The following is a 16,706-nucleotide window of genomic DNA, read 5'->3' as shown; positions in this document are numbered from 1 at the left end:
TGGGTTACTTCATGAAGTGAATTGCCTTTGTTTCCTTTTCCCAGATTCCCCATTTTCCTTAATTATTTTTGAGATAAACCTCTTTGAGCCTTACCAGAAATGCCTTGTTTTGTAGTTTAGGAGTCGAACTGACTGTTTCTTCTGAAGTCAGCTTCCTTCTGGTTGCCCCTTCCTTTAAATTGGCATCTCAAGTGACAGTGTTCCATGAACATGTCATTGGTGTAAAACTTTTTAAGATTCGACTTTTCCCCCTAGAATACTAGTTTTCCCTTTGTTGTAACAATGTCTAGAATTCCAGGCTTCTGGTGCTAATGAAGAAACAGAATTGAGCACCATCCTATTTGTTCTACCTGTAGTAATTGCTTGATTTCAACTAGACCCCGGTTAAAGGGCCATTGTGTCCAATGGAGATTTCAAAATCGTAGTTTATTTTATTTGAATAAGATGCTAAAACTTTTTTTTATTATTGTGAGGCTGTAATGATTTCCATATTTTGTACATACCATCGAAGATGATTAATGAATATTAATATCTACCTACTATGCATACCTACTACTCTAGGAACATATCCAGAAGAATAGTATTTGGGTGGACCATACAGCTATTAACAATTCTTTGCATAGGAGGTTTTTTTAATGATGAAACTCAGAAGATCGTACTTCTAATTGTATATAAAGATTTTGTAATTCAATTATCTGTTCATGCCTTTGCTATAATAAAGTATGCCATGAAGAGGATTTTGCATATTGTGGATGCATAGTAAGAGCATCGAACATCTTGAAACCAAGTCCTGGCTGTCTCAAAACACAAAATAAAGGACCTGCTATTTAGCAAACATTTGTGCCTCCCTTTCTGGCACAAATCCAGCATGGGCTCAAGATCTATTCCCATTTACTGCCCAGAAACAGACCAATAGATCTGAGGGCTATTGGCAATTTTTGTTTTGGATGTTTCATTTCCTCCAAGTTCATGTTTGCACTGCATTAATCTCTTTCCACCTATTTTCATCTAACTCATCAACATTCTGTTCCTTTCTCCTTCCTTTTTTTGTTCGCTGGCGTCCCTTTATAACTGTTTCAGATGCTCACCTAAAAAGGTTGAATGGATCAACAGTATTTGTGGAGATAAAATGGACAGACATTGTTTTTGTCAGGATCCTTCAGACTGGGTCTGGAAATTACTGTGTTGGAAACACTGAACTTAAATGGTCATCAAAGGTTTCTGTTTTAGGTCCTGGGTCAAAGTTGACTTAGTGATCAACCTTTCTAAATGGCCATCTGATTTTTTGGGGCATTGAAGTTATTGTGCAAGTAAACAGGGGTTTTTTCAGTGAATTGGCTGAGTTCATCCCATCTTAGTGGCTACTGTCTTGGTAATGTGATGTTCATTTCATTTATATTGGAAATTTGAAAATGGATGAAAGCATTACCTAATTCGTAGTCCTCAACAAGGTGGGATGTGCCCACTCTTGAAAAATGGTTGACTAATGTCTGCTTCATGCCATTAACGTTTTTCCATTCTCTTAGTGAAGGTAACTTCATAGCAAAATAGGTAGCCTGATTGCCTGTGCATTTATTGGTCCTAGATTTGTTGTACAGCTGGCCTTTAGGCTTCACATTATAGAGGATTACTATGTTGCTCTTCAATCCTAGTTTTCCTTAAACATTGTTAATCAAGCTGAATTTGTTGTCTCTAACTTTCTCTCTGGCTGTTCGGGATCTGAGGAATGAAATTACAAAAAATGTTTGCCTTATAAATTTTGTTTGTATTTTCAAGACCTTCAGTGCTCACTATGCTATCCAGCAAAGGTATTTCAAAAGCTTGTTCTTTTTGATGATAAGTATATAGTTAAAAATGCTTCAGTGTTATGGATTCCAAAATCATATCTTGTGCTGAAATAAAAATATTACATTAATTCCTAGCTCTGTATTACAACTAGGAATATAAAATTGTTCACTTTTGAACTGAAAATGTTATGCCTGTGTTAACAATCATTGACTTTTCCCATTGCTTCCTTTTTTTCTAGAAGAGGAGTGCATACTGGATGATGGAAACTTTGGGATCCACAGTAAGTAGGGTTATTTTTATAATTCAGTAATGATAAGATATAAATATCATAAATATAGGAGTTTGTATGACACTACATATAGATTGAATGTTTTTATTGTTCTGCAATGGGCATGGTATTGGCACACTTTTAATATTATTGCTGGCAGATATGATATGTCTAACATATTGGGTCTGTGCAGTCAGGGAATGGGCCATGAGGTAGGGAGGCTCTTCAGGGAGTCGGGGTAGATGTTCTCAGATGTACAGCACAAAATCTAATGAATTATGTTTAATATTTAAATCTTGGGATTTTGGTGATTGGAAAGTCAGAGAGAGGGAGAGAAGAAATGGGAAGATAAATTATTTAAAGCATTGGTGAAGTTTAAGCATTTTTGCCAGTTACGATATTTAGAAATTACCATTTACTATCCTGTTTTCTTTTATTTTCATTTCATTTACTTATTACTGTCATATTATTTGTCATAAATATCTTCCTGGCTATTTTCAGTGGGAAACTAGGCAAACGTAATACGTTTACATGGTTGTCGGCTTCTGGAGGCATCAGAAATTGGGTTCACATTTTTTAAACTGGATAATGCTTTGGGGTACTCTGCATGATGTACAAACTGCAAAAAAAAAATTGGTTTTTTTTAGGCTCTGATCGGAGACATCCAGTGATTACTGACTGTCTTATTCATGTTTTCATTGCTTATTGTTGCTTGGAATTTCAATAGATGGTGAATAAAGTTTACTGGGTTTGGAGTTCTGTTTAGAATCAATGAAGAATGAAGTTTCTGAGATGCTGTGCACAGACACTTTCCATGTGTTATTAAATTACTGTGAAATAGCTACAATTAGATTTAGGAATATAGATCTTACAACACTCTAAGCATAAATACTTCCACATGCCGCTAAGTATACTTCTATACCTTGTATAGCAAAATTTGCTTTGTTTGCCCATTGCCATAAGTTGGCATAGACAGTTCAGTTTAGTTTATTGCCACATGTACCGAGGAACAGTGAAAAGCTTTTGTTGCGTGCTATCCAGTCAGCAGAAAGACAATACATGATTACAATCGAGCTATTCACAGTGTATAGATACATGATAATGGAATAACGTTTAGTACAAGGTAAAACCAGCAAAGTCCAATCAAGAATAGTCCAAGGGTCATCAAAGAGGTAGATAGTAGTTCAGCACCTGTTTGTGGGCTGATGATTCAGTTGCCTGACAACAGCTGGGAAGAAACTGTCATCATGACATTTTGTGTCAATGCCTCTCTTTTCAAAACCTACGACTAATCCCTGTTCTTGCCATTATGCTTTTTCTCATTAAATTAGACCAGGAACTATTCACCCTTTTCTGCAGTGTCTGATTCTGACAAAACCAATGTGTCTTATTGTAATTTTGAAGAAAATGTAAAACATTTTCAATCACAACAAAAGGTAGAAGAAAGTTAATGTGAGCAAGGTAAGATGCCCAAACATGGTCATTGGCACACTGTTTCTGGGACTTGAGATGGGAAATAGTCGACTATAATTGCTCCCGTTTAGGTTTCACCCCTCCAGCTAATGCCATTCTATGTACCAAATATTCCCTCCATCTCATCAATAGTTCTTGAGAACAGAAAGAAAAGCTGAACCAGTTTGGAGGACATCAGAATGCTTAAAGGGCAGAGAAAAATAATCCTTACTTCCTGACTTGATGGTTGATGGGTCAAGTTCAAAGAGTAGAGAGTATGGCAGAGGATATCATCAATAGGCTTCATATGCACACTAGTGTGCCCTTTAAAGGCTAAATTACTGCTCTCGTCTCCCCTTGTTAGTAACCGGTTTCTTATTTCTAAGTCTTGACATTACTGTTTGAATTGATCTGTTCTTCCTTTTGCCTTAAGCTGTTAATAAATCTGATCATCCACTTTGGTCTGGTACCTTTTGAAATGTTGGCTCATTTTGTTTGATTCCTTTGACAATTTTTCTGTCTTTCCATTTTACTAGCCACATCTTGTATGCTAAATTTAGTGCGCAATTCCACGGATCACAGTACTGATATTTATGAGATATTCACACTGGTGTCATTGGCTATATATTGATTACATACCTCATCCAGGTGTAATTTTAAGTAAAATATCACAAGCATAGATATTCTAGGAAGGGTGATGGCTGACTTGTATTTGATGTTCCTTATTTATTTTTTAATGTTTGAGAATGATTTAATCGTGTCTTTTTTTTAGACACAAACTGAGTGACTTAATTTGTTACAGATGGCATTGAGAAATTGGATTCTGGCTGGTTAACGTTCCAAAGTGAAATTCGCTTGAGGTTGCACTATTCTGAAAAACCTCCAGTTTCCATATCCAAAAAGAAGTTCAAGAAATCAAGATTTAGGTAAACCATTTGAAATGTTGAAATTTAAAGAGGAAAGTAAAGAAATGTAAACATGCGCTTGATTGTTTGCGAAAACAGATGTTATACAGTTACTACGTGTGATGTCCGTCGAGGTCACCAATGTAGTGGCCTGGCGGAGGCCAGAGAAAAGGCAAGACGCCAGGCAGTTTTTAGTAAGAGTCTTTTATTAGGCTGCGAGCTCCAGCCCACAGCGTAGTTCCCCTAGGGATGAGCCACGCCTCCCCCTGGTCTGGCTTTTAACCCCTTACGCCTGTCCGTCACGTAACGAGGGGGCTGACCCAAGGAGTGGCCTGATCCGCCACAGGACCCCCCCCCCAAGAACCGGAGGTACAAAACGGACAGGAGGGCGCACGAGGCGACCAGCCCGGGTGCGCACCATGACCGGCGCAGGGACCGGCGACTGACCGACAGGTGGAGGGGTCGTAGCAGACACTGGAGGGGGTAGCTTGGACGGGGGGCGACCGCGCGGGCGGGGCTGCGCAACCGGCACCGGCCGATCAATGTCCACGTGTGCCGGCTTCAGCCGTGCGACCGAAACAGTCTCTCTGCGACCCCCCATGTCCAGAACGAATGTGGCCGAGCCGTGTTGCAGGACCCGGAAGGGGCCCTCGTACGGCCGCTGGAGAAGTGATCGGTGTGCGTCCCTGCGCAGGAACACAAACTGGCAGTCCTCCAGACTGGAAGGTCCTCCAGACTGGAAGGTCCTCCAGTCCCCTGCGCAGGAACACAAACTGGCAGTCCTCCAGACTGGAAGGTCCTCCAGTCCTCCAGACTGGCAGTCCTCATGGCTGGAAGGTCCCATGACGTGACGTGGGCACAGGTGCCAGCCTGCCCACCGTCTGCCGAAGACGTTGCAGGGCGTCAGAAGGCTGCTCCACTCGACCCTGCGCTGGTGGGATGAACTCCCCGGGAACCGTCAAGGGGGCCCCGTACACCAACTCGGCGGAGGAGGAGGCCAAGTCCTCCTTGGGTGCGGTGCGGATCCCCAGCAAAACCCACGGCAGGGCGTCCACCCAGTCTGGGCCCGTGAGCCGAGCCTTCAGGGCAGCCTTCAGCTGGCGGTGAAAGCGTTCCACCAACCTGTTCGACTGTGGATGGTACGCCGTAGTGTGGTGTAGGCTGACACCCACCAGCGATCTCCGGTGGTCTCCAGCGGTATTGGAGGTGGTGCTGCTTGGGCCGACCACCAGCGACCTCTGGTGGCGTCTGGCTGAACTGTCGGCGGGCCGTGCGAGAAGGGCGTGCCGGCACCGGGGTGCCCGATGGCGGCCGGATTTCGCCGCGGGGGTCGCCCTGAAACGGGGTCGACGGCGGCCCCAGCTTGCTGTTGGCCTTCCGACGCCGCGGAAAAGACGGCTAGGGCTTCCAGGTCCTCCCGACGGGACATCCATATTTGATCAGCGCGCTCGCCCAGCCGCTGCGTGTCGGTGAAGGTCCTCAGCGAGCTGAGAACGTAGGTCGACGGGGAGCTGCCGCAGGTAGGCCTGCTTGAATAAGAAACAGGGCGGGTGGTTGCCCATAAGGGCGAGCATGTCCTCCAGAAGGGCCGACGGCCGTCGGTCCCCGAGCCCCCCCCGGCTCATAACTCGAGTTGCCCTCTCGGCGTCGCTGAGGCCGAACCTCCTGATAAGGAGTTCTTTAAGGCCCTTATATTTGTCATCCGCGGGGGGGTCATTAAGGTAAGGCTTTACTCGCCTTGCTGTCGCCTGGTCCAGGGCGCCGACGACATAAAAGTACTTCGTCAAGTCGACGGTTACCCCTCGCACAGCAAACTGTGCCTCTGCCTGCTGAAACCAGACCTCAGGCTCTTCGGTCCACAGGGTCGGGAGTTTGAGGGAGACGGCATCGAGGTCGGCAGGACCGGGTTGCACATCAACGTTCGACATCACTACGTGTGATGTCCGTCGAGGTCACCAATGTAGTGGCCTGGCGGAGGCCAGAGAAAAGGCAAGACGCCAGGCAGTTTTTAGTAAGAGTCTTTTATTAGGCTGCGAGCTCCAGCCCACAGCGTAGTTCCCCTAGGGATGAGCCACGCCTCCCCCTGGTCTGGCTTTTAACCCCTTACGCCTGTCCGTCACGTAACGAGGGGGCTGACCCAAGGAGTGGCCTGATCCGCCACAATGGTGTAATACATCTCGGGCATTCTTCCAAGCTTGGGCGTGGAAGCAGAGAGGAAAAACTAAATTGTATTTGTAAGAATCAACGCTTTGAAATGATCTTGATGCAGTAAGAGTAATTTGGCATGACGTCAGGTACATGCTTGTTGTGAAATATTGGCGGAGCTTGTAGGTTCCAATGCTTTCCATCACTGGAAATGCAGCATTAAGGATTGATTTATGGAGATCAAATATTTTGGTTAAAAATACAACTATGAAGAAAATAAGCTAGCAATTAACTGCTTAGGTGCCCTTTAAATTTTCTGTTCCTATTAGTAAATTTGCTGTTGGACAAGAAAGAATGGTGTTTCCCTAATGTTAAAAACACTCTAGTCACAAGATTGTTTCAACATTACTTGCTGTTATGCCAGCTTTTGGAGTGAACAAACGATCTTAGCAGAGGTTGTAATGAGTATTCCAATTAGTTTTCTGATCCACAGAATGAAAGAAGTGGGGGGGATAATGTGTTAAGTATTACATTGATACTTTGATGTAATGTATATTTTCAGAATCTGAGTGACATGGGAGTTATACACTGCATGTAACAATTTTAGACTGATAGTTATGTTGATCTCAACAGAATAGTGTGTGTTAACCAACTTCAGACATTAGGGAAGTAAAACAGTCGCACACATTTGATTTATCTAGGATAAAACTAGCTGTAGCAATAGTACAATAAAACTCCAATAACTTAGTACACCCAGGATTTGGTGCTCAACTGGCAAATTTTCAAAACAATTGAATGTTATTCCTATTAATATTCCAAAGCAATTTTATTTTTTTAGATGTAAAGCAATATTACAAATTTTCAGGTGAACCTGATAAACATGAAAAATTGGGTCCTGGTGAGTTTATAGAGAGCACTGGAACTAGGGCCCTAGTGAGTTGAAAGGGTGGGCAGCAGATATCACCAGTGGTGACAATTGCTGAAATATTGGGATTTCCAAATAGTCATTAGATTATCAGTGTTTCACTGTGCCTGTATGGTACAGTTTCCTAGCTAAGGTTTTTAGTACCTATCAGTGAATTTGCCATTACTAATTACTAGACATGAAAGGTTGATTGAATCCCTGTTATGTACTTAAAGGGTGAAGTTGACATTGGAGGGATTTGAAGAAGAAGGTGAAGATGATGACAAACCTGTGACTACCTTAGCTGAAAAAGTCGCCAATACTTTAGAAATTGCCTTAATCAGCAACAATGGATACAGGTCACGTCACTCTCAGCCAGAATGTGGATATGCCTTGGAACCTGGCCAGTGGACAGAGTATAGCATTCAAACTATGGAGCCAGATAACTTGGAGCTGATTTTTGACTTCTTTGAGGTATGAAAATTTGTTCTTCTATAATAAATATAATCTGCAAATTTCTGATTATTGTCTTGGTTTGCAGTGTTTGAGATGGAAGGAAAGCTTTTATTATGACCCCTCTATTTTGGAAACAAATATTGAATATCATGTGAGGAAAGTCGTACGTGAAACCATCTAATGGCCAAAATTTACCAACTGACCGATATAAAACAAGCTAAAGAACACCAAAAACATATATTTAACACGTACTGTTAAAACACAAAGAAGGAAGGGACAGACAGGCTGTTGGCGAGGCAGCTATTGCTGGCGCCACCCCGGTACTTTTAAATATTGTTTAAACTTCTTCACTGCTCTATTTACATTTTACAGGAAGAGCTGGGCGTAGTAGTGGTACAAGGCGACCCACTCCCAGGTCACGTCGGCTCTGCCTGTCTTCTCTCTTCAACGATAGTGGACAGGTCCAGGGGACTTATCACACTTCCTATCATGGGCAGAAATTCGAGACAGACGATTGGGAAAGTAAAAGGTACTAATATTCAAAACAATGGATATGCCCGAGAATTAGATTGTTTCGAGCTCCTTTTATGTGCAGGTTATACTGGGCTCTTCCGCGTGCAATTTATGTTAACTTATCTGGTTTTCCTGGCTTCAGACGCGATGCAAATTATGCGGCTGAGTGACCATTTCACGCTTACCAGCATGTTCTCTCGCCATCTGCGGCAGTTCTCTGAATAAATATTAATGATTTTCTGTGCATTGGCAGTTACTCCACTCTTGTTATATTGCATGATTTTGAGTGTAAACTGCCCAAACCTCTTTATGCTTTTTGACCCCCTCCCTGCACTTTTACCATATTTGTATCCCTTTGCTTAAGCTTTGATCTTGCCGGCATTGGAATTTTCACCAATTGTGTTTTAATGTTTGATTTTTGGATGTAGACCATCCTAACACTGTTTCCTGTATCTTTTTGCCAATTTTGGGAGGCGGGTGAAATGCTTTGCAGGGATTGGACACATTCGAGGCAGATAACATGTTCCCAATGTTGGGGGAGTCCAGAACAAGGGGCCACAGTTTAAGAATAAGGGGTAGGCCATTTAGAACGGAGATGAGGAAGAACTTTTTCAGTCAGAGGGTGGTGAAGGTGTGGAATTCTCTGCCTCAGAAGGCAGTGGAGGCCAGTTCGTTGGATGCTTTCAAGAGAGAGCTGGATAGAGCTCTTAAGGATAGCGGAGTGAGGGGGTATGGGGAGAAGGCAGGAACGGGGTACTGATTGAGAGTGATCAGCCATGATCGCATTGAATGGTGGTGCTGGCTCGAAGGGCTGAATGGCCTACTCCTGCACCTATTGTCTATTGAATCCAATTGGGCATTAATGTTCACAAGGAACTGCAGATGCTTGTTTCTATAAGAAAAAAGTGCTTGAATAACTCAGCGGGTCAGGCAGCATCTCTGGAGGACATGGTAGGTGATGTTTTGGGTCGGGACCTTCAAGTTTAATTCACCTAGAAATGGCAACGTTGAATTTCTAGGCTATAGTGCATAATTCTGCAACAGTAAAACATCAACATGTTTGCTGCACACATCTTAATTATTTTAAGTAATGGCATTTTTAGGGGCAGGTGCAGTGTCTCAATCAAAAATATCGACAGTTCCTTTCACTCTACGGATCCTGCCTGACCTACTGAGTTCTTCCGACAGTTTTTAGTATGGTTAAGTGAAAGATGTGTTGACATTCTATGCACCTAGTCTGTTCGCCACGCCACAGGGTGAGAAAAACTGCCTTTGGCCCACATGAGTCAATATTTGTGATAAGTCTAAATTAAGCATTCTTTAATAATATGCTTTGAAGTATGCAATAAATGCCTTTCTGTCTTTATGTACAAATATAGTTGACTACATCGTTATTAAGCCCATGGAAGGCTTTATTTGTGATATGTCTCCTTCACTGTCCAAGTACTGGAAGCCAAGAATCCCCTTGGACGTTGGGCACAGAGGTTCCGTAAGCTCAACATCAGCAACGTAAGTATTAGATTGGCAAAAAGCAAATAATTTCAATCTAAAGTACAGCGTCAATGAGAGGTGTATAAAACTCTTCTACACTTTCTGCTGTGTTAAGTATAAAGCACGACTTATTAGTTGTGCCCAGCCTGTGCATCTGCACCCGAATATCAAACCACAAAGCGCTTTCCTGTTTTTACGTTTCTAATAGTGTTCGTAAATATTTCGCTCATTGTATTGTATTTATCTCAATCTCATGCATATTCATTCATTTAATGTAATTTTAATTTCTAGGTTTGGCTTTAGCATTTATCAATGGCCTCCTTCAACATGCATATTAAAGCTGATTTTAATTTAAAACCCAATTTGTTTTATTAAAATAGCTATGGGCAATAGTGGTAGATTAAGTTATTTTATAAACTGGTGCCTACAACTTTTCCTCTTCTGCATCAGCATGGCATATTTATAGAACTTTCTATTCTATATAGTTTGGTCTTGATTTAATAATAGTCTGATTTCTTGCTGTTTTGGAATATTTTATTTAATAGAAATCTGCATTTTTTCATTAACTTTTTGCAACTGGAATTATTTCAAAATGGAGATGCACTTTAAAATGTAATATTTTGGTGTCCATTATTCCTCATTAAAAAAATTAAACACAACAGTTAGTATCAAATAGGTGCATGGTGGCAAATCATTGTAGGGGTGATTGCATTGCATGCCACTTACTCCAATAGATGACTCGATGTCAGTATTGTACAAATATTCTTGCACCTGCACTCCCAATTTGTTTCCAATCTCCTATTATTTCGCCCTTCAATTCCTTTCTCCTTTGTGCATTTATTTATTCTTGATTAAAAATGTATATATTTTTTCATCTCATTGTTCTTTGATCTTATTTCCATTTTCTCTGCCTTCTGATGGGATTGCATATTTACATTGTGACATATCTACAAAGAATTTTTTTAGTTTGGTTATTTCCACAATTACAATGACCTTGCTTCAAAATGGTGATCCTTTACCTTGCCCTTCCCTATCTTGAAAGCCTACTTCACTTGCTTTATGTAGCACCAGAGGAAGTTGACTTGCCTTTGTTAACGGGATTTCTGACAAATAAACAAAAGCCTGGTTAACTTTCCTGCACTTATTCAGTATATCAAAGGCATTCAAAGGGATTTAGAAATGCGTTTACTGACCAATTTTCTTTGTACTCTGTCGAACATCAAGATTTGTAGATAAAATGTGATTTTGTTTTTAAATGTCAGAACATTTATTTTCCAGTTTACAATTACTTTTGTTCATTAATGTTGGGGAATTAAATTTGGTTATTCCAATATTAATTTATGAAATTAAGAAGCTATACATATAGAAGCAACATATGTTATGGTTTCATAGAGCTGATTTTCTTAAACAAAATTATGTTTTAGCCTCGCAAAGGTCAGAGAAAACACAATAGCTTCCTTTAAAAATGCCGCTAGTCACGTAAGTAATAAAACATCTCTGCATGTTTCCAAATCTATATTGCCTTAAATGGTCACACTGAGACATAGTTTCTCCCAAGAATTTAAATCTTGTTAATGTAACTATTTGTTGAACAAAATTGTTAATATGTCCAAGCCCAATATTGCCAGCTTATGATTTGCAGCATTGCTTTTAAGTAAACATTTTTGTTTTCATTATAGGAAAAATGCCTTGTTTTATAATAAATAGATAAAATGGAATTTGTATTTTCAAAATGATGGTTAGAACCATTTAAATTTGAAAATTAAAAAATATAATCTGTTTAAAAATATATTACTATTAAAAGCATGTATGTAACAATAAAACTAAGAAACTTATCCTGACCTTGTAAGTATCTGTATAATTTTTTTAATGGGTCCACATCAGCTTCAGCTGGCACAAAGCCTAGGATTCAGATGCAAAGTGGTATGACTTCTCAGCTCAGGTTATTGCTGAATGCCCTCCAGCACATCCCTGACCAATACAGCTCTGGATAAAATGAGTTGGAAGGAACTGCAGATGCTGGTTTATACCGAAGATAGACATAAAATGCTGGAGTTACTCAGCAGACCGGGCAGCATCTCTGGAGAAAAGGAATAGGTCGGAAGTCTTCTTCAGACTGAAAGATAGAGTTGTTGTTGGTTGTCTTTCATTTGTTTTGTATCTGCCCAAGCTGTGTACCTGGTGACAGTTTTAAGAGTCTGATGTTGGACATAAGAAGAACGTGGCTTGCCTTTTGGAGTTGGCTGAATGTGATTAGGGCCTCGGTACTGGATATATTGACCGTTTGATGCTACTTTGCTCGTGCTGCCATTGGATTTGGAGGATTTTGCAGAGACACACTCTCCGGTGTTTTGATGTTCTTTCAGACAGAATACGTCTCAGAAGCAAGCAGTAGGACTGGGAGAACTGTTGACCGAACACCGTATGCAGTATTTGAGGTCGATTTATGTAGATAGCGAAGGCTGTCATGACGCACTGATGGCAATCGTGAATCTCATCTGCTTTCGTTGGGAGATGGATACCATGATATGGGATTGGGACCACATTTTCAGTGTTGCTTTATGGATCTATTCATAGTAAGGGTTGACCTGTGGGTTCGGGTTGGTAGAGGACCTTTTCGACTTGCAAATTTTACGATTAAGGTCCATTCTCTTGTTCACTTCAGGAAACAGGTCAACAATTACTTTGAGCTATGCCTCCAAATGTGTACTTAAGCAGGGACCATCTGTCTGCTGAATTTTGAGGCAAACATGTTCAATAGTGGAGGTGAATAATTCTTCATTTTTACATTGCTCCATCCCTGTGGGATGTTTGTTGAAGGTGTTCAGCTCGGTGGTGATAATGATCGAGAAAGGTATTGGGATTTTGATGCAGTCGTGCTGGATGCAAATGTATACTGAGATTAGGACTTTGTATTATGAAACTCCAATAAATTTGTTCCCTGATCAAAATGGACCTTCACTTCAGGATCCCAGAAAGAGATATCCTGAAGTTACATTATTTTATTGCACCTTTTGAAACCCCTTTTCCAATAATTACTTCAACCGTACCCCTGAACAGATGGGGTGAGAAACCTATGGTTTTCACTTCTTTGCATAAAGTGATGTGTTGAGCTGTCCACTTCTTTGCACCTTGCCTTTTATTCCAAACTTTTGCAGATTGTGTTAAACCCCTATTCTTCTGTTCCCATCATCGCTCACTTGGAAAGCGGTCCAGGAAGTTGAAGCTGTTTCATAGATGAGCTCAGGGGTGAACTAAATCTGTTATCTTGGGATAATACTGGAAGTTACTGACAATATATGACAGGTCAGACAGCCCCTATCGAGGGAGAAATGGACAACATTTTCACTTTCTTTCATCAAACCTGGGATTGTTAAAAATGAAACGGATCTCAAGTTGGAAGACGAGGGTCAGAGAGAAGAGGATGTGTAGCAAAGGGAGGAGATGAGAGCATATTGAATGGCAGAAGTGGTGATAATGCTTAGTGAAGGTACATGTGAGCTAAACTTTACTGATACTTCTGGATTTCTCCATTCGGGCAGTTTTCTCTATCCATATTTTTGTGTTTGGGAGGAAAGGTGGGGAAGAGGAGGAGATGAAGAAGACCTATGTCTTATTACCACCTCATCTTCAACTTTAATGTGCGTTTGTTTGCAGATCTCTGGCTGCCTCCTACATATGCATTTAATCATTTGTATTCTACCCATAACACGGAATAAACTAATGAATGATCTTGTATTACTTGCAATTTAAACTTTTTGCCCTCGATCTCTGTGGTATTTATGATCATCTGCCGATGTCTCCCTTGTCTTGATCTATGATCCTGGCCTGGCTTGGTTCAAATCTGACCAGCTAAAGGCTTCCTCTTCCCATTTTAAACCATCTGCAAGGATGTAGCTGTCCCCCTACTTTTCCTTCCTGTAAAAGTTGCCATGGTATATCATCCAAAGCCACAAAATCAACTTATACCGCAATCTCTTTCAAGATCTCTTCATCCTGTCAACTGCTTGTCACGTGTCTTGTAAAGGTTTGAGAAGACTGACAATCGCTTTTGCCTGTTTTTGCAAAGTTTGTATGCTTGTCATTTGATTCCATCTCCATTCAACTGACAGAATCAAACTGCTCTCATTCCTAAAATTCCATTTTACTTTAAAGTATGCTATTCCAGTCCTCATCAAAGTAAATTTTCACCTCCAACTTTATTCAGTCTGCTTTCAGAACTTGCACTTGGAACCTTTCATCTTCTCATATTTGATAATTATTAGAATGCAATAAAATAAGGGGGTTAATTTGAGAATCTGTCTTGTCACTGCCATAATTTACATTTCCCTATGTGCTGATTGGCCTTGTGTCAGGAACTCATCAAGCACTGGGACCTTCTAATGTCCAGAAATTAACGGGCTCGGCTTCAATTTGATATTTTTGTCAGAACGATTCTTCTAGAAGAATTTAACTGCATTAGGTTACCCAATGTCATAGCAATTCCCTATACTGGTGCCATTTTGTTTACTGCTGTGTTTTTACTATTGCTTAATGGTGGTCAACTGAAGGGGCCCAAGTGAGAGAAAATGTTTTTGTCATGTTTTTGCTTTTATTCAAGCCGTCAGTCCAAGTTAGATTTGTCAACAAATTATTGGTTTGTATCTATGACTGCACATGCTGCTGTCATCTCATTTTGGCTCAGCTGGTTGGGCGTTTGCTTATAAGATTGTGGTTTCAGACCTCTCTGGGACTTGAACCACAAAATCTAAAGCAACACTCCCGAGGGAGTGTTGATCTGTTGGGAGTATTATCCTGAATTATTAAAGTCTTCTTTAACTTTGTTTTCCAAGTTGCCAGTCATTTCTTCCAGATGATCATGTACAAGACTGCTGCCGTGTTTACATGTGCAACTTCTGAAACTTTGAAAACACTGCAATTATGATTGTACTTGTCCAGGACCTCCACCTCACTTTGTTTCGTGAATGAGCTATTAACATAGTTAGTAACAAGCAGAAACTTGCAATCTATAGTGATGGTAGGGAATGTTAGGCAGAAAGACAGGAAAGGAGTAAAATACTTTGCACCAGTACAAATTTTCAAATAGGAATGTTTGGAATTATCAAAGATGTATTAATCTGTTGTATTAGAAATGTGCAGCATAATGTATGATGAATGTAATCCATTTTAACAGAAGTAAATCTGAAATTTTAGAAACAAGCATTTAATTGGTTGATGATTTTCTTGACTATTGTTGTACAATTCCTAGAAAATAAGGGGACTATTCCTTTCTTTCAGGGAGCGGCCTTTGTAGAATTCGATGTACATCTTTCAAAGGACCACGTTCCAATTGTATACCATGATCTTACCTGTTGTATATCAATGAAAAAGGTATGTATTTTTTGGTTGCATCAATATAAAGATGGGTCCTGACCGAAACGTTGTACATTTCCTCTATAGATGCTGCTTGATCTGCCGAGTCACCAGCACTATTGTTTCTTGCTCAAGATTTGAAGTTTCTGTCTCCATGTGATTATTTTTTACATTTTTATGCTGTTTACCCATTAAAAAGATATGTTAATCAGCATTTAAAGTAAATGATCACTGAGATTGATGAGCATCTGTACTGTTTGACTTTCATTCAACATGTTTACAAAGAGGCAGCTCTTGGGGTTATTTTACTTAACCTCACTTTAGTATACAGCTGTAACTTGAAGTTGTAGTTCAGTTACTTTGGTTTTGGAAGAAATTAATAGGGATTGTTTTATTAAATCACATCACTAATACTGTACAGAGCATAAAATTATGCATAGATAGACACAAAAAGCTGGAGTAACTCAGCGGATCAGACAGCATCTCTAGAGAAAAGGAATAGGTGATGTTTTGGGTTGAGACCCTTCTTCAGACTGAAGTCGCATTCCTTTTCTCCAGAGATGCTGTCTGACCCGCTGAGTTACTCCAGCTTTTTGTGTCTATCTTCGGTTTAAACCAGCACTTGCAGTTCCTTCCTACACATAAAATTAGGCATGGTTGATGCTGGAAGGATGGTTCATTTGGTGAATTGGGCATGTCAGTGTTTGTATAAGTACAGTTGAAATAGGCACCAAATTACATGATCTATGTCCCAACTGTGAAGTTCCTTGTTTTGTGGTGCACTATTGGTGAATCTATTTATTTTTGCTGCCATTTCTCAAAATTGAAAGCAATTTGGGGAATTCAGCATGTTGCAGCAAGGTAGGAAATTACCTAATTTGCTGTCAGTGACTTCACTTACTTCCACAATTTCCACAGTCAGAATTTAAAGGACGTTCTTTTAGGAAGGAGATGAGGAGAAATTTCTTGAGTCAGAGGGTGGTGAATCTGTGGAATTCTTTGCCACAGAAGGCTGTGGAGGCCAAGTCAGTTGAGATTTTTATGGCAGAGATAGATAGATTCTTGATTAGTACGGGTGACAGAGGTTATGGGGAGAAGGCAGGAGAATGAGGTTAGGAGGGAGAGATAGATCAGCCGTGATTGAATGGCGGAGTAGACTTAATGGGCCGAATGTCCTAATTTAAATCCTATTCCTTATGACATGGCAATTTGTCCAATTGAAGGAGAAATTATCAGATTAATTTTAGCTGTGTGAATTTGCTCTAACACAGCCTGAAAATCTTGTGTTTTGGACTTGAAAATCTTGTATAAAGCAATTGCTTTACAAAATATGCACATCACAAAGACCTGTGAGTTGGCCACTGTAAATTGCCTCTGGTTGTGTAGGTGAGTGGTAGAATGTGGGGAGAGTGGATGAGACTATGGGGTGAAA

The 16,706-nt window shown here is 40.6% G+C and overlaps 1 protein-coding gene across 2 annotated transcripts in view; it reads left to right on the top strand.

The window, feature by feature from the left end:
- The window catches only part of gpcpd1 (glycerophosphocholine phosphodiesterase 1), a 48,749-nt gene that overhangs the window by 19,427 nt on the left and 12,616 nt on the right, over window positions 1-16,706 (top strand). For both annotated transcript variants that reach the window (XM_078405613.1, XM_078405614.1), the window contains exons 7-13: window positions 2,027-2,068; window positions 4,311-4,434; window positions 7,699-7,936; window positions 8,291-8,447; window positions 9,811-9,940; window positions 11,347-11,401; window positions 15,200-15,292. In XM_078405613.1, the coding sequence (XP_078261739.1) occupies window positions 2,027-2,068; window positions 4,311-4,434; window positions 7,699-7,936; window positions 8,291-8,447; window positions 9,811-9,940; window positions 11,347-11,401; window positions 15,200-15,292 (839 nt within the window). The remainder of the gene's footprint in view (window positions 1-2,026; window positions 2,069-4,310; window positions 4,435-7,698; window positions 7,937-8,290; window positions 8,448-9,810; window positions 9,941-11,346; window positions 11,402-15,199; window positions 15,293-16,706) is intronic.

This window comes from Rhinoraja longicauda, chromosome 9 (assembly GCF_053455715.1).
Source record: "Rhinoraja longicauda isolate Sanriku21f chromosome 9, sRhiLon1.1, whole genome shotgun sequence".
NCBI lineage: Eukaryota > Metazoa > Chordata > Chondrichthyes > Rajiformes > Arhynchobatidae > Rhinoraja > Rhinoraja longicauda.
The sequence above is the reverse complement of the archived record's forward strand: the minus strand, read 5'-3'. Positions and strand labels throughout refer to the sequence as shown.